Below are 18,411 nucleotides of genomic sequence, written 5' to 3' on the forward strand. Positions count from 1 at the left end.
TCCCATGATCTTGCAAATGAAGTTGTTATTGTGTAAATAAACTATTTATTATTTCAATTGTATTATTTATAAGATAACATGTTTAAAAATTTTGTGACAGCCTTAAATTTTTGAACACACTGCTGAAAGGAAGGGATCTTAAGGCTTGTAGGATAGAAACCTTTTGTTTGTTTAGGACATACGTAGCTGTTTTGTGGCAATATTCTGATTAACACATTGAAGAAACAAACAAAGCTTGAGACTTGGGAATGCCTGGCATGTATATGATGCTCTGTAAGCCATGTTAATTGCTGGTGGTTGTTTTTGTTTCTTTTTAGATTGTGATGGATTTCAAACACCCTGATGGCCACACAGTGGCAGTTTTGCTGCCCCGATGCAGTTTATTGGTGATGTCTGGAGAATCTAGATACCTGTGGACACATGGGTATGTGTAAGAGCCCATGCGTGCTGATAATAGGAGGAGAAAGTAAATTATTCATTTGCTTTGATAATGTATTAAATTTTGTTATTCATTTGCTTTGATAATGTATTAAATAATGTATTATCTGTATCTAAAATTACTCTGTATTTAAAATTACTCTGAAAGAAACCAAGAGGTTTTAAGATAACTATACACGTTCTCTCCTCTGTCTAGATGCTGCTCAGGTTAAACTGAAGAAAAAAAAAATGGGAATTTTAGGAAGCTAGTTGTCAGTCCACAAGGTCACAAAGGGAAGTCCTCCTGGGCTCTTTCCCATTGATTTAGGACCACTTTAACTACTGATAAGGCTGCAGTATAGTGAACATGTTTGGGATCTTAGGAAAAGAGATTTCTTTAAAGGTGTCTTGAGGCTTTGCTTATTGTAGAGTTTCAATAAGATTTTTAAATCGTGAACCACTGGGAAATACTTACAATAGGAGCACTGAAATTGACAAAGAAAGCTAAAAACTTGGTGAGGATTGAGAGTGACAGTAGTGTACTTCAGAGGAATAATATGTAAACCCTTGTATTGGACAAAAATGCCCATGATAAATGTTTCTTCCTTTGTTTGACCCAAGCAGTCACTGGTTACAGCAGTGAATTGGAGAGACTAATTACATTGTGTAAATTAAACATCAAATCCTTTTATTGGCAGACTTTCTGCCTTTTAATTTTACTGGTTAATTTGTATTATGAAGAAGGGTGAATATGAACTCCCCAACGATGCTTACATTGTTCATTTTTATAGAGCACTTACACTACCTGTATATTCCCTCGTTAAATTAAATAATTGTAAAAAGAAGCTGGTACTCCTGACATGCATTATTATAGAATCATAGAATCACAGAGTCATTAAGGTTGGAGAAGCCCTCCAAGATCATCTGGTCCAACCATCCCCCTGCCACCAATGTCACCCACTAACCCATGTCCCCAACACCACGTCCAACCTCTCCTTGAACACCCCCAGGGACGGTGACTCCACCACCTCCCTGGACAACCTGTCCCAGTGCCTGACTGCTCTTTCTGAGAAGGAATGTCTCCTCATTTCCAACCTGAAAGAAGTCCAGGGCAATGAAGTCCAGCATTATAGACTTCTTACTCTGTTCTGTCAAATACTGTCAGTCTTTTTTGGAAGGGTTGTCTACAAATCTGAGAACATACTTGCTTCCATGTCAGTGATGTTGCTGGCCTGGGGACCAGGAGTTGGCCCAGGGGAGCTGGCAGGGTATCTCCAGCCCTGGGACTTTCTACCCATATATTCCCATTCCTGGTGCTTGTCTGCCTTCCTTAAAAATAGCGTTTTTTTTTTTTTTTTTTATGATAAATATTTTTAAAAGCAGTAGCGGGTCCAGATGCTCAACTGAGGTAGATGGGTATTGGAATCTCTTTATTTCAGAATGGGTAACACTTTTTATGTTTTTCTTTTATCTTTTTTCTTATTTTTTTTTCTGAAGTACCTATTGTTGCAGCATCAGATATTTCTCTCAGCTTCACCTGGTGCACTTTGTTACTTAATGGGCATCTTCTGAAACCAAGGAGAACAGAGATAATAGGGTGGGCTTGCACAGTTTGCCAGTAAGGAGCAAGTTTTCCTTCATGCTAGTGAAATACGCTGTTGCAATTAATGAGATGAATAATCCAGCGAACAAGTGTAGTTAATTCACTTGCATACATAACATCAACATGTATTTAAGATCGTTTGTGATGCCTTTTATCTATTCCCCAGAAATCAAATCAGAGAGCAAAAGGTTCATTTTTGGAATCATTCTGGAAATGTATTCACTTTGTATGTTTGGGTGCCAAGAGAACTAGAGATTTTATTTTAATTAACCCTGTTAACAAAAGGTGCACAGGAAAAGGATTTTTACAGCATTTTATTGTTGACATTGAGAATATTGTTATCAGTCCGGCCTTTATCTAGCATTCTTTCTTGTAGCATGGACAAAAGGAGAAAGCATGTAGATTGGAACCACAGAGCCCAGAAAAAGAAGACTTATATCTGAAAATATTCACAGCATTCACAGCTTATTGCTGCAGATTCAAAAATACTTTACATAAAGAGAAAATCAAATAGCAAAACTGCAAACTTGGGATTTGAAGTTCTGCTGTCAAGGGAATCTTGGCCATTGTTAGCTGGTTATTTCATCGTAGTTTCATTAACTGCCATGGACAAGGCAGTTTTCTTATTAGATCCCATGCTTCTCGTGGCTGTCTCTGGAAGATTTCTGCTAGGACTGCCCTGTGTTGTCTTTGTGCAAGATCTCCATGGACCATCAGTGATTTCCAGACAGGAAGGACCTGTGCTCTCTCTCTGTGATGGGACTAACGATTGGCTTCCCTGCGGTAGGAAAGGTGACATACAACAAATTACTGGCCTGCTGATCAGGCTGCCTTCTTGGCATTCACATCATTCTTCTGCTTGGTTAAGCACAGGCACTGATCAGCAGTTTCGTGTGACCTGCAAAAAAGTTGCAGTAGCAGTAAGAGTTGAGACTGTTCTGCTTTACTGAAAAATATCAGAGACTTTTCCCCCTGCTTCTAGCTCAGCTTATGAGGGTTAAACTCAGCTAACCAATATGGAAGTCAGTTTTATACTGAGAGTTTTTCCTTCTGGGAATCAAGGACTTTGAAGTCAGCAGCTCTGAAGAGGCTTCACTGAGGCCAATTCCTTAGAGATTCCTTTTTTTTTCCTTGGGAAAATTTCTGCATTTGTCTCCTTGATGACTAAGTTCAGGAAAGGGAAATGTATCAGTGACAGTAGCAGCTTTGAAGTACCAAGCTATTTCCCTAAAGAGTTTTGATTTTCTTCAAAGAATATCTACTTTATCCCATGTGCAAGCGATAGGAAGCCACATGTGGGTGCAGCTGTATCTCTTATCTCATGTTGTTTCCCATTTTACTTTCTCATTTTCTTCTTGTCAATTTTAAGAGATCTACTGTAGAGCTATTCAAAATTCTACATTGTGGTACTTTTTGCGATGTAAATCTCTTCATAAAATTGTTTGAAACTTTTTTCACCTCCAAAAAATGTTCCAAGTTGCTTTCATTTTATGAATTTTATGCTTCCAAAAATGTTTTTCTTTTCCATTAAGATCTGCGTCAAAGCCAGAAGTAGCTTACAAAGCTCTGTTCCCAGTTCACTTGATTGATAGATTTTGGTCAAGAAAGATGAACAGCAGAGCTGCACCCTTCAGGCATTTTTGCAGATCTCTGAAGTGCTAGTCTTTGCATCTTCTGCAGTCAATAAATGGAAAAGCAATTCTGTTGCAAAGCAGGCTTTGTGAAAAGGCTCATTTGTAACAAGAACCTTCAATCTGCCAGTTTAGAGCTGGTCAATACTATTCTAAGTCCACAGCCTCCATTTTTACTAGTGTATTTTATCTTTAACGAATATATTTCAGATAAAGGCCTAAAAATAATTGAACTTATGGAGGGAAAGGAAGTAAGGGAAGGGAAACGTAGTTCCTTTCAATTAAATAACACTTTAATTAACATCATTAGTTTACGTGTCACCACTTCTTTTTTTGTTCTCTGAAATTGAATAAGCTGAAAATAGAAGCAGCTGTACATTAAATGGCATGTTGTAATCACACTTGTCAGAGCATTTAAGAATTGCCTTGTTATAAAGATGGATTGTTTATTTTTTTCTGATGCAAATTAAATTGTTCTTTGATTTTGTGTTACTTTGTTTTAGGATTACACCCAGAAAATATGATATCATTCAAGCTTCTGAGCTGGGACAGAAAGTTGGAACGATCACTGCTGATGTTGGAGATATAACACTAAATCAAAGGAAGACAAGGACATCGTTTACGTTCAGGAAAGTGAGGAGAAGCCCTTGCAACTGCAGTAAGTGTCTTCAGGTGATCTCCCAGTCAAAACTGTTATTGATATTGATATTCATCAATATGTAAGCACATTTCTTGAGCAAATCGGTTTATGCCTTTAGATAATTTTGGCAGTCCTGGGAGTTGTTCCTAAACACTACAGGGTTAGGCATACCGTATGGTTTGAATTAGTTGCATCTGCGTGGTTGCTGGAGTTTCAGTATACAGGAAGGCATTTGTCTAACACTGGAGTCAGATGACTCTGTATTAATCTTGTGGGTTTTGGGACCTTAGGTGCTGGAAAAATGTAATATAACAGAAGTAGCTACTATTCTTCAGTTCTGGATATTTGAAGGGGACTGTAGTTTTGTGAAAATAAGTACATTAGAGTGGGAAATGCAGTCAGATCTGCAATGATAGAACCATGTAAGTGCCTTAGGGCAGTACAGATAATAATTGATAGATTGCTCAGTTGTTATGTGGAACCTGAAGTCCAATTGTGCCCTCAGAACATCATTTCATGGGAATTTCAGAGGCAGAATTGCAATGGCATGGTCTCTGATGCTAGGGGCACTGTCTCAGTTTTGAAAACACAAACCTTGTTAATAGAGTAGGATGAGTGATCACTGCAGACAGCCTCTGGCACACATGGGCAGGTTGCCTGCTGTAAAATCATCAAGCGGTGCTGCAGTTTGATCTGTGTTTCAGTTCTTAAAAGGTAAAGGAAGGAATGAAACACTTGTTGCAATTTAATATTTCACTTTTATTTTTGTTTTGTTTTGCTAAGTAAGTTTAATTAATATGAAATGACTTCGTTTAAAAAAAGATGTTCTTGTTTGCATATCTGTTGGTACATCTAGTTTACCCATCTGTCTGTGACAGCCAGAAAGGACAGCAAAGACAGGTACAACCATCGTTTCCCCACAATGAGATGGAAGCCTCAGAGCTGGAGCAGGAATATGTCCACAAGGTGTACGAAGAGATTGCCACACACTTCAGCAGTACCAGGCATAGCCCATGGCCCCGAATTGTGGAGTTTCTCAGGTCGCTACCAGAAGGGTCAATAGTTGCTGATGTTGGTTGTGGAAATGGGAAATATCTGGGCATCAACAAGGATCTGTACATGGTAAGTCGTAGCCAAAGTCATTTGTTTTCATTAGTGCTAGCGTTTATTCCGTTGTGCAGTTGGGCTATGTTGGAGCTTCAGCTGCAGGAGGAGTGCCAAGAACAGAAAGCTGTTGCCTGATCCAAGATCAATTACCAATTGTGTTAGGCTTTCTGATCCATTCGTGATGTGTTAACCTTTCAGAAACAATTTTTGCTTTGCAAGTCAGAATATGTTAATAAAATAAATAAATTGTGATGGGTGCAGTTGATGGAAAATTTGTAATGCATGTTATTGGTTTTTTTGTTATTATTAAGATTATTAAAGGGAAAATAGTTGGGCAATTTGAATTCTTCCAAGAAGTGGCTGATGTGTGGGAAATGCAGTGTACAGGTTGCTGAGGTCTCCATGGACATTACTTGTTTTAATACATCTTCAGTTCCCTTTGGCCTGATGGCATGGCTCATTTGTGAATGATACCATGGTTGGCCTTCCCACCTGAATCTGTGCATAGTCCTGGTAACTATGCCAACATAAAATGTGTGGGGGAGTCTCAACTTCAGCACGTGTTTCTATAATTTCTCTCTCACTCCTTTCCTCACTTTTCAATAGTCCTGATGTCATTGTTCCTGTGTTCTCATCACCTTCCCTCTCGCACAGTCTGTGCTTAGCTCACTTTTACTTCTCTCCCTTCCTATTATGGGATCATGAAGCACATACAAATATGGACCAACAGACTGTTTTTACTGCAAATATTTCAGACTTTTTTGCAGGGTCAAACTTTTTGTTGTTCCTTTTACCTAAAACAAAACTTTGAGAGGCGTACATTAAGCTGTCCCCTGTTCCAGAACTGGTTCTTTCATGCGTTTGTACTATGAAACACTTAAAAATCCATCGGGCTTGAAAGATTCTATGCAAGGCAAAACATTCATTATCAATAATAAAAGTCAGACTTGTTTGTCTGTTGCAACAGAGGAATGAGAGTTTCTGTACTGCTATTTATATTCAGCTATAAGACATAAGTTGTTATTTACAGCCCTGTCTGTATTTGTAATGCATTTATTTTCATTACAGCTCTTATAAGATAGGAAAAAAAAAAAAGCAACTGATTTATAAGGAGGCATGTTTGTGCCTGACTGCAGTAGCCTGAAAATAATTATTAATGTTCAATACATTTCAGTCTTTTGCTCCCAACTAATCGCTTTCCTGTAAGAAAAATCAGCAAACCTAACTAGAGGGAGGGGAAAAAGGTTTTCCAGGACTTCATGTAGGTCATCTAGTGCTAGAATGAATTTGGGAAATTGCTGCTGTATAGGTTTCTGGTAGGCTTTTAAGGCAAAGTCTCTGTGAGGTTCGGAAATTCCCAGGACCAGGCTGTGTTCTGGAGCCCACAGTTAACCAGCGGAGGGAAAGAAGGATCATGCCTCTGCTGGCAGGCAGCTGAATGCCAGCCCTGCCCTTCTGTTCCCTTGGGTGTTAATTCATCTCCTACATGCCTGCAGAAGTCCCAAAAGTGCAAAGTGAGAGTGAAAGAGGGGAAACTTTTAAAGCAGTTGAGACAGTTGAAAATTAGCATCTGGAGATGGTTTCCTCCAGCAGGCCATTTACTATGGGTTGGGCATGGATATAAGGCTGAGAGGGTGCTTCATGCTTCACATACCAGGTGTGTTGTTGGGCTAACAGGACGGTCTCTAGATACAGGGCACCCATTTTCTCCCTCGTTTACTCCTTGTAGCTCGTGAGCATAAAGTCAAGGCGGAAACTTACTCATCTGCATCCTTCCTTCACAGGATTGCTGTGCCTCTTGGTAAGTTTTTATGCACAGTGCATTGGAGCTCTGAGTCTAGTTGGGAAAGAAGAAAAACAGTACAGCCATGCAGCTTGGAAATGTTTTTCTCAGAAATACTGAAAATTAGGCAGAGGGACCTGAGGCAAGCACTTTCTGAGGTCAAGTGATGTACTTGAAAGGTTACTGAACATTTTTAGACAGGATGCTTCCAAGTAGCAGCTCGAATGGTGGATCACAGCTAAGGTGTCTCTCTTGATGCTTTAATCTTCAGGCACTGCCTGAAAATGTCTCTGCCATGGCCTGAGCAGTTGAATTTGCTTCAGTTTCTTTGGATGATTACATAGAGCCTTACCTACCTGGGTATCATTGTGTTACAACGAAATGTGCGCGAGTCCAGCTATGCTCAGTGAAAATGACAGCACTGCAACGGCTGCGTTGTTCTGGCACAGTCAAGGAACAGCAAATTCGTGACAAGCACAAGTTCAGGTTAAGAATGTTTGAGAGAGAGAATCTGTGTCTGATGTAGTTAGGGCAGAGACTGGAGAAAATCTGACTTCTAGTTTCAGATTACTTTTGTTTCTCTGTCTCCCCCAGCTATGTTTATATTGGAAGGAATGCAAATAGAGATGTCTACAGGTTTTTTGTTTGCTTGTTTTCCTACCCAACCTCATTTGGGGGAATTGATTACTTTAACACTATATATGTAAGCGTTTTCAAGCTTAATTTTCATATGTATAAGCAGCACTTTTATTTTTACAGAACGCAGCATTTCAGCCTTTCCTGTTCTCACATCACCACAAGGGTTTCCTTCCAGAGCCTGTTGACATCGTTGCAGTGTATCTCATCCATTTTGATGAGCTGTAGCTCTGTCTCCCAGTGTCCAAGGAGGTATGGTGATGTGTAAATCACCACAGAAATGTGCAGCATCCCTGTGGGGCTAGAGTGTGAGTGGAAGCCATTGAAGCCTTTCAGTTTTGTGGTTTACACTTGCAGTTGAACTAATAAACTGGTGGGACAACCAGTAATAACTGACCGTGCATTGGGTAGCTGTTTTTCTTATATAAAAAGAAATGACTCAACTTGCCAGAATACTGATGCTAGGAAGAAAAATGATGACAACACAGGAGTCCAAATGGTTCGTTTTAATACAGACATTCCTATTTCTGCACTGCATGTCATTCAAAGATACTCAGTAATGTTGTCTGTATTTCACGTGACCTTGTAAGTCACCCCATGGCAGTGAGATGCGTATCTTCCTTAATTTTTCCCCCCTGCATTATTGTCCCAACCTGTTTCCAGCTGGAACTGTAAGTACATGTAAGTTCAATTTTGTGAGGGTGTGGGGAAGAGGGACTGTAAAGATCAGCTGCATTAATGTTGCGTACTGGTGAGTGGTTTTTAGTTGCAATGGATCCATGCTGCTTGAGAACAGATTGCTATCTGAAGGACTTAGTAGTGAGGAAGGACAAAACTATCTGGCCAAGGTATACGTAGAGCCAGGTCACTGTATATTTCAGTGATTGCAGGGTGAGGCAGAGGAACCTTTCCTGCCCTTTTCTCTCACTGAATTAGGAGTCATTAAAGTGATGGGAGTTCTGGGCTCAAAAGGAACTGGACAAGAGCAAGACAAAACCAGAATGAACACTGACTTGCTCAACTTGGCTCTGTTGCTGTGTAATTGAGGAATGAGCTTCCCAGTTTAGTCCCAGCAGTTTCCACAGGCACCCTGACTGCATGCGATGGAAAAACAAAACACTGCGTGAAGAGAACGCTGGAGGCCTTGCAGACCAACCGGAGCAAGGAGATTTGTCTTCCTTGCCGTGTCTGCGCTGGTGTCTCTTCTTCCTGTGTGTATGCATGTGTGCTGGAATGTAATTTGGTTCCTTGAGGCTCTGGCGCTATTAGTTATAGCTGAGGTGTTCCTCCGGGGAGCCACATAATTCCGTTTGCTAGTTGGATTTCAGAATTAGATGTGGTTTTCTTCATCAGTTTCTAATGTGCTGAATCAATCAGGTTCCCAGATACTTAAATGAACTAATTCAACCAGGTAGAGTTAGTAATAATGAGATAACATAGAAAGAAAATATATCATGGTGGGCACCACTGACTTGTCTTTACCTATCTTTATTTAAGCCTGTAAGATTTACCTTTTGCAGATTTGCAGGACCGTTACAAAGCAAGCTATTTATCTAGTGTCTTATGACCCCTAATGATCAATTCCAAACAACTGCATTAACAAGATTTTATAAAATTTAGTTTAACAACTCCTAGCTGAAATGGGGTAGGTGAAGTTGCCTGAGAACCTGAAGGATTGGGATGGGATTTCTGCCAGTCTTATCCCTTTCCAAGGAACCCAGTGCAGAGCTGCTGGAAACTCAGACAAATCACAGGTTTTACGTGTCTTTCTCCCTTCCCTTCTCCCCATCTTTTATCTTAGTCTTTTTTGATGCTTCTTTAATTTGTCTAAAGGTTTGATAATACACATTTCCTGGCTTAAAACAGGAGTTGGATGTAGATGGTTTTATCCAGATAAAATAAAAATCAGTGGCAGATATACCTGTTAAAAAAAAAAAAAAGCGTACCACGAGCCCAAACAAATAGGTGTCAGTGGCCACTCTGACTCTGGAGCTCCTGTGATCACAAAAAAAAAAAAACAAAACAAAAACAAACAACAACAACAACAAAAAAAGTGAAGAAGTTTGTAGGTGCCTGACAAAAAGGCAGGGATGTAGGGAATGGCTGCCTGGAGTGAAATTGATGAATCCTGAGAAGCAGACCTCCTCTGGGGGAATACTGGAAGGAGCAGAGCAGCTTGCTTGGAGGTGGACTGACTAAGAGCTGGGTTCAGCTGAACAGTCAGCCATGCTGTTGGAGATACATGTAAGAAATTGCATGGCTGAAGCAAGCAGTTTGATCTGGAAAACTTTGAGAAAAGTGTAAGAAATTTTAGAGAAGACTCAAAGATAACGAGAAGTAGGGAACCTTAAAATGTATACAGCTTGGTTCATCAAGGAATATGCTAGATAAAGATTTTCTTCTTTTTGGACACTGAGCTAATAGCACTTTCTCTACCTTTCTACGTGGTTCTAGAAGAGCTTAGCAAGGACAGTATCCTGTGCTAAACTTCAACATCAGAAATACAAACTGGCGAAAATTAAAGCATTCCAGTTTCATTTTGAGATTTTTTAAATGATTTGTGTTTAACTGGAGAAAGAAAAAAAAAAAACTATTTTGAATCAAAACATTTCTTTGGACTATTTTCTGTAAATGAAGCTTCATCACATCAAAGCCTCTACTTGCTTCAGATCTAGAAATCTGTTAGTAACAGGACTGGGAGAAGTTGAGTTTGAGGTCTCTGTCTCTTGCTGTAAATGTTTTCTTATGGGATGTCCATCTTGTTTTAGAAAATGCCCCGTATGTTAAAAATCATAGATAGAGCCAGTTTCTACCTATAAGCTGGCACTACACCACTGAAGTTAACTGCTTTTTGCTAGGTTACTGGTTTCAAAGAAACTGAAACCAACAGATACTGGTTTTGAATGAATGCGTGTTTCTTGTAAGCTACAAAACACAGAAATGAGGTGATTAGAAGTCTTGTTAAAATATCAGGGGGAGGTTATTGAATAAGGGTGCTAAATTTTGGTTAGCTCCAGCACCAGGCAGGTTTGTGGTGACTGCCCATGTTCAGCATTTATGCATGTATATGTAGCACCTATTATAAGGTAAGCATTAAAACCAGTTTAAAGGTAAGCCTAATATACCTGTTTCAGAGCAGCTGTGCATCCAAATTGATCCATTTCAAGGCTTCCATTTTCCTTGCAAAATGGAATCTTTTTGCTTGGATGTAGATCCACTTTAACCAGTATGACATTACAAGGAAGCCTGACTTCGTAATTATTTGATGTAATTTAGATGCAAATGAGGACTTCACATTCTGGCAGTCGTGCCTTTGTTCTTGTTCTCAGTTCACTGAATTTCATCAGCATACAGCGTAGTCCTTTTCAAGGTCATTTTAGGAGGGGAGGATCGAACTTCACTCTCCAGCCTGTTTTTACTGTGGTAGTGTAGTGCCCGAGCAATTCTTTCTGGGAAAGCCTGTGGAAGTTGCAAATGCTCTTCCTTCTTTTTCAGTTTGCATCAAATTGGACCCTTTGAGCTTTATTAAGTACCCCATGCTAATGTCTTAATTGCAAAAGTAGTTGAAGGCACTGGTAATGAGGTGTGGAATCACCAGCATGCAGGTTGTCAGCTAAACCTGCCTCTTGATGAGAGTAATTTAAAGACACTTCAGTTGGTTTCCAGCATGAAATGGTGGGGATTTATGTGTACTTCCAAGTAGACAAGAGTTCCCTCTTTTATTCACTTTATGCTTCAGTAAATTCTGAGAAGAGGCCAAGAAATAAATGGGAAGGAAGCAATACTTGGATTGATCTTCATCTTTTCAGGTCCGTTCAGAGCTAATTGGCAGGATGATATGTACATAGCCATAGTGCTGGCTTTCTGGAAAATGATCCTGGGTAGTCAGACTGGCATTTCCACAACAGTTTCATTTACTTTGGACCAAAAGTCAGGGGCATCAGTAGACAGAAGCTCACTTGGAAGATTTCAGGAAATCTGGCTGGGACAGAATCATGTTTTTCTTCAAAGTTATGATAGTAGGTGGAAAGCTAAAATAAACTGAACTGATAAAATGAGAAGTTAGGTTGGAAAATAGATTTATCACTGCAAATAGACTAATCATTGCAAAAGAGATTTTGAATTTTAGCAATGCTGTTGTCTCTACTGGGTTGATTAACCAGAGCAGTTTGCTATTCTTCTTGCATCAAGGATAGTTTAGTATTCTTTTTGCATCAAACAAAATAAACACTGTCAGAATTATTTATATAGGAACCTGAATCTGTGCTCTAATATTTGCTTGTTGCTGATCATTGAAAATCAAAATAAATGTAATATTCTGATGCAGGCTGAGTTTGATATATATGGCTTGGTAGCGGGGCTTTGGTTTGAGTAGTGAATGTGTGTGGCTGACATGCAAATGAGTGGTACATGCCTCACGCCATCTCCTCTTACAGCAGAGTCTTGACTAGTTTGGATTTATTGTTTTTATGCAAATGTAAAAAATTTTTTTTCTAGATGCTTTTTCCTACTATCTTTGACTTAGACACTGGGTAAGATTCAAAGGGCAAAAGAAACATTTAATGAGGAGTTCTGAAATGCTTCCTGGGGATCGTTTTGTTTGGACTGTACAGGAACATTGAATATTTTGTTGTGCTGAATAGGAAAGCTTAACCTTTTGTGCATTTTGGTGCTGAGGTTGAAAAGGACTGTACCTGAGCACTTTCTTACACTGAAATGACAAAACCTGGATGATTAATGAAGCTGTGTGACATGCCTCAGAGATGCCACCGAAGTCGACACTTTGGTGTTTATACTTGTAGATTCAGCATTTGTGAGTTCAGAATTCGGCTGCTTAAAATGTCATCGGATTACAAGTGGCAATAAAAAGGAAATGACAATACCAAGGTTAGGTTGGGTCATCTCTTCCTTTGCTATTTTCTGGCTCCTATGCTATTTTTGAGACCAGTTTTGAGAAATGTTGTGCTGAAAGCTGTTCTGTCGTATGCTGCTTCAAAATCAAGGTGCTATAATGAGCTGTCTAATAGCCCATCTGTTATCTTTCAGTTTTAAGTAAACACTTTTTTTCTTTCTTTTTTGTCTGTACCCAGGAATCCTATTTGCTGCTTATTTGACACTTTTCTCATGCTCACTTGCTTTTTTGTTTTGAACTAAAATGTGTTACCTTGGTAGGAGACTGTGATGACTCCATTAGTGTAAGCATCGAGTGAAAACCATTTTCCAGTCTTGTAATTGTCCTCTTAGGAAAAGCTTAATGAAACGCTTTCTGTTACAGATTGGCTGCGATCGCAGCAAAAACCTTGTGGATATTTGTGGAGAAAAAAATTTCCAGGCTTTTGTCGGCGATGCCCTGTCAGTGCCAATGCGAAGTGGTTCCTGTGACGCCTGCATCTCTATCGCCGTCATTCACCATTTCTCAACAGCCGTAAGTCGCCCCCTGTGCTCCACTGTACTGCTGTATGGCTGTGCACAGCTGCTAATGGTATAAAAATCTGCTGGTTTGGGCTCATGGGAGCACAAGGGAAGAACAAGTAGGGTGAAATTGAAGACTAGCGTTAGCTATTAATTCAAATAAGGTGTTGTCTGAGCAGAGTTAAGCTGTTACAGTGCTGCTGCCTTTGAGACATTCTCTTTACTTTCTCCCTGTCAGGTGCATTTGCTCCTCCTGGCACTTGGATCTCTGGGTGTTTCTGTTTCATTTTGTTCTGCTTAAAATTAATGGCGCTGGGGAAGGGGCTTTGCTTTGGGAATCAGCAGATACGTTACTTCCTAGCTCAGATCTTGAACAGATCTCATGGCTTTTCCTATGTGCCTTCATTCTTAATCTACAAAGAACAACAGGGAGACTGGTCATTTGTCTGCCTTCTCTCTGGGTTGTGTGAGCTTCTCCTCTTCAGCCTGGAGAAGAGGAGGCTCAGGGGAGACCTTATAGCTCTCTACAATGATCTTAAAGGAGGTTGTAGTGGGAGGGAGGTCAGTTTCTTCTCCTAAGCACAAAGTGATAAGACAGGAGGAAATGGCCACAAGTTGCACTAGGGGAAATTTAGGTTGGTTACTAGGAAAAATTTCTTCACGGAAGGGGTTGTGAAGCATTGGAACAAGCTGCCCAGGGAAGTTGTTAGTCACCATCCATGGAGGTCTTAAAGAAATGTGTAGATGTAGTGCTTAGGGACTTGGTTTAACAGTGGACTTGGTGGTACTAGGTTAAAGGTTGGACCAGATGATCTTAGAGGTCTTTTCCAACCTGAATGATTCTGTGATTCTAAGAGTTATTTACCAGTGCTTGGCCATTAGTGGATTATGGTGCTCTGTACCCACACATGTCAGGCAGAAATGGACGTTGCCCAAAATGCAGAGTGGAAAAAATTCCTCTGGTCTTCATTGCATCGGGGGTGGGCAGATGGACGGCAGTAAGCAGGACGTGCTGCCAGGTCTGTTATTATGTCTGTTTATATACTAACTTCCCACTTCTGCTTTTCTGTTGTAGGAAAGGAGGCTGGCAGCTCTCCGTGAACTAGCCCGGCTTCTGAGACCTGGGGGAACAGCACTCATTTATGTCTGGGCAATGGAACAAGAATACAAGAACCAGAAGTCTAAATACCTTAAGGAAAAGCACGGCAATAAAGACAAGGAGGAGGAAATCAGTTCTGGCATGGCCCAGAGACTGCCTGGTGATCAGATGCCTGAGAGCAGCAGCCAAGACTCAGCGTGTACTGACCAACTCCTCGACAACTCCAAGGACAAAGGCTGTGGTGCAAAGCCAGTGGCGGACTGCAGACTGCCTGTTCACACCAACCGAACCTCCTTTCACTCTCAGGATTTGCTGGTTCCCTGGCACCTGAAAGTTGGCACTAGAAAGAGAGGGGAAAGTGTTGAGACTGTGTTGTTTCCAGCTGGCTCTAAGGAATCGCAAGGACCCAGCCCTGTTTTCCACCGCTATTACCACGTCTTCTGTGAAGGAGAGCTGGAAGCAGCGTGCAGATCCCTGGATGGTGTGAGGGTTCAGAAGAGTTATTATGATCAGGGAAACTGGTGTGTGGTTCTAGAAAAGTTGTAGTCCTTGGTATTTCCTCCGTTACCTGTTTTTTTCTGGAAGTACTTTTAATGCAGGCTATAGCTATTACCTCTTTTAAAATAACAGAATAAAAGGTTGTTTACTGAATTAGTAACTATCACTGTGTGCCTTTATTTAACTAAATAAGGACCAAATTCAGATATTACCTCTGTGGAGTGTTTATTTCACTTCTGTGAATTACAGGGAAGAGGATGCAATGAGTAAAATACTGGCCATGGAAGTCAGTAAAGCCACGGTTGAGCTTTTAGAATCATAGAATATCCTGAGTTGGAAGGGACCCTTAAGGATCATCAAGTCCAACTCTTGACACCGCACAGGTCTACCCAAAAGTTCAGACCATGTGACTAAGTGCACAGTCCAATCTCTTCTTAAATTCAGACAGGCTCGGTGCAGTGACCACTTCCCTGGGGAGCCCGTTCCAGTGTGCAACCACTCTCTCTGTGAAGAACCCCCTCCTTATGTCAAGCCTAAATTTCCCCTGCCTCAGCTTAACCCTGTTCCCGTGGGTCCTGTCGCTGGTGTTAATGGAGAAAAGGTCTCCTGCCTCTTGACACCCCCTTAGGAGGAAGTTGTAGACTGCGATGAGGTCTCCCCTCAGCCTCCTCTTCTCCAGGCTGAACAGGCCCAGTGCCCTCAGCCGTTCCTCGTACGTCTTCCCCTCCAGGCCTTTCACCATCTTCGTAGCCCTCCTCTGGACACTCTCCAACAGTTTCATGTCCTTTTTATACTGTGGTGCCCAGAACTGCACACAGTACTCGAGGTGAGGCCTCACCAGCGCAGAGTAGAGCGGGACAATTTTAAATTTTTTTAAAGACAAAAGGCCTGGTTCTCCATTCTCTTACACCAATTTATGCTGATATTGCTGTAGTGGCCTTGTGGTGTGGTACCAGCTTAGGTGGCCCTGAAAAATTCAGGAAAATGATTAAATTAAGGGCAGAAGCAGTGCAAATTTTCTGCAGGGTAGTTTCAACCCATAAATGCTGATAGCTGGAACGAGTTTTATTTATTGTGCTTCAGAAGAACTGACGCTGAGCTGGCTGACTCACAGTTACGCAGCCGCTGCTGCCGTTGCCTGCAGTGACCAGCACAGAGTCACAGCAGGATTTATTTAACGCAGCCCTCGTGCTATCAAAGGGGCAGGCCACCTGCAGTGACTTTCCAGAATTAAAATATAATGGACTCGCTTTTTCAGGGTGAATGGCTATCGGTGTCTCTGAAACCCAGACCTACGGGGCTACACCTTCATTGCCCTTTTCACTGATTCATTGCCTGTGGGTTGCTACAGCATAAGCAAGTCAGTGCTGCTGTAATTAACGGCATCTAAACCAAGGTGCCTGTAGTGAAGGACGAGGGACAATGCTTTTAACCTGAAACAGAATAGATTTGGATTGGATATCAGGAAGAAATCTTTCACACTGAGGGTGGTGAGGCCCTGGAACAGGTTGTCCAGAGAAGCTGTGGATTCCCATCCCTGGAAGTGTGGAAAATGGGATTGGCAGGGCTTTGAGTGACCTGACCTACTGAGCCCCCCGAAGAGCACTTGGAGAAGACGATCTCATTCCTCAGCTGCACGTACTGACCCTGGAGCAGCAGCCTTGTCCTAGCTGATTTCTTTTGTTTGAGCCATGTGGAGGCAAAGAGGCAAGTCCTTGGCAGGTGAACCCTCTTGGGCACACTTAGGAGTTGGTTTCCATATATTCAGTGCATACCACGTAGCTGGTAAGCAAGATCTTCATGTGTGTTTGTGGACTGGATGGTGAATTTCTGCAAGAGAAGCCTTGCTTGCCCCTTGCTAACATCTGTGGTCAGCCTGCTTGTAGGAGTGACGTGAGCAAGTCCTGGTGTCCTCAGGTGAGATGAGCAGGAGGAAACTGAAGACTTGCCCTTGCAGGAGCATCAGTCTTTGCTGGGTGTTTCAGCTCGGTGTGTGTCCCAGCAGAGCCACAGAGGGCAAGGGTCTGAGCTCAGACCCTTGGCCAAGAGGGGAACTTGCTTATCCTTGCTTCTGCTCACAGCTGACATGCCATGGGCCGAGGGCAGTGCTGGGAAGACATGCAGGAGTGTGCTGTGCTGGTAGTTATTTACATCACAAGTAAAGAGAAACACCGAATAATGTATGTTCAAGCTATGAAAACCTAACGAGTTGTGGCAATTAGCTGTGAAGGACCCTCCTTGTGTGCTGCTGGCACTGGGGCATGGCGTAAGCAGGTGCACAGGCACCTCAGTCAGAATGAGAGCACTTTGTGGTGCCTCCGTATTCACCACTGGTGCTGAGTTGGGCATGGGCTTAAACACTATCCTAAAAAAGGGCCCTACTGCAGCAAATAAACCCTGAAAGTTGAGCATGGACTTGGTGTAGCCAAGTGATGTTGCTGGTTGTGAACGCAGATTCTCACATGGAGAGTGCCACCTTGGGAGATGCTGGCTGACGGGTTAAACTTGCCATGTGTAATTCCTTCCCAAAGGGTTTTTCCTGGCATTCCCAGTGCAGTTCTGCACGGGGAGCAGGGTGCTGCTTGGCTGCGAGCTGGAGGCCTGGTCCCAGCAGCACGGCAGCTCTTCAAAGACGTGTGAAGAGTTGAAATGACTCCGACATCCTCCAAGGCTTGGAAATGTTCTGAGATTTATATTTGATTATAGCCAGACAGTCTCTTCAGATGCTCAGAGAGGATGAAAATGCCGAGGGAGGACGACAGGTAGATGTTAACAGAATCTGTTGGGGAGGTTTATTGAGGAGCTCGTTACCCAACAGAATTACGTGCCACCGCCAATGCCCTCGGCAGCTCTCGCTCACCCCTGTTTTCTCCCTGGGAGCGTAATGAGCTGAAGCTCTTTCAGGTCAACAGTTGGATTTAAATGTTACAGGTTTCACAGTGCAGTGGTTTTCATAATAACCGTGATCTGGTTTTTGGCCTTATTTAAATAACAAATGCGCTTAAATGGTTATTCATTTGTGGTCTAGGAGATAAAGGGAAGGCAGAGCTCCACGTGGGTACGACCTGTGCTCTGAATGCCAATGCGTCTCCTGCTGCAGTCCTCCCCCAGGGCCAGGCAGGTGTCCTCAACCTGCTTCTCAGTGCACCCAGCAGGTGGGGATTCCTCTCTGCCCCAAATACCACCTTTTATTTTGCTCTCAGCACATGCAGGCAAACACCTGGTGTGGGGACCAGAGCTGGCAGCTTGTTCTGGGGGTTGCTGTCCTGCTTGTTCTGAGCCTCTGGTGCCAGGGACCTCCAGGGCCACCCCATCCCATCAGACACAGCATTTGTCCATGCATGTCTCGCACTGTCCTTGGCAAAATAAGTGCTCCAGGGCAGCAGAATATTGTCATGCTGGAAGCTAAGTGTGCAAATGATGCTATTTGCTGTCCTGGGGACAGAGAAGAAAATTAAGCCTGCAAAGAACCAAAGGCACGTCCTGGTGTGGTGGTGCCTGTGACAAAACTCCCCCGGGTCTCAGGGAGGCCAGGTTACTCCTGAACTGCTCAACTTCAGCTTTGTAGGCAGAGGCTTAGGAGAG

At 42.1% G+C, this 18,411-nt stretch overlaps 1 protein-coding gene across 6 annotated transcripts in view; it reads left to right on the forward strand.

Moving 5' to 3' along the window:
• ALKBH8 (alkB homolog 8, tRNA methyltransferase) overlaps nucleotides 1–14,982 on the forward strand; it is a 46,677-nt gene extending 31,695 nt beyond the window's left edge. For all 6 annotated transcript variants that reach the window (XM_027468357.3, XM_027468377.3, XM_013105435.5 and 3 more), the window contains 5 exons: nucleotides 318–424; nucleotides 4,155–4,309; nucleotides 5,148–5,413; nucleotides 13,093–13,242; nucleotides 14,305–14,982. In XM_027468357.3, the coding sequence (XP_027324158.3) occupies nucleotides 318–424; nucleotides 4,155–4,309; nucleotides 5,148–5,413; nucleotides 13,093–13,242; nucleotides 14,305–14,874 (1,248 nt within the window). In that variant the 3' untranslated portion in view covers nucleotides 14,875–14,982. The remainder of the gene's footprint in view (nucleotides 1–317; nucleotides 425–4,154; nucleotides 4,310–5,147; nucleotides 5,414–13,092; nucleotides 13,243–14,304) is intronic.
• The last annotated feature ends 3,429 nt before the right edge of the window (nucleotides 14,983–18,411 follow it).

This window comes from Anas platyrhynchos, chromosome 1, assembly GCF_047663525.1.
Source record: "Anas platyrhynchos isolate ZD024472 breed Pekin duck chromosome 1, IASCAAS_PekinDuck_T2T, whole genome shotgun sequence".
Lineage (NCBI taxonomy): Eukaryota > Metazoa > Chordata > Aves > Anseriformes > Anatidae > Anas > Anas platyrhynchos.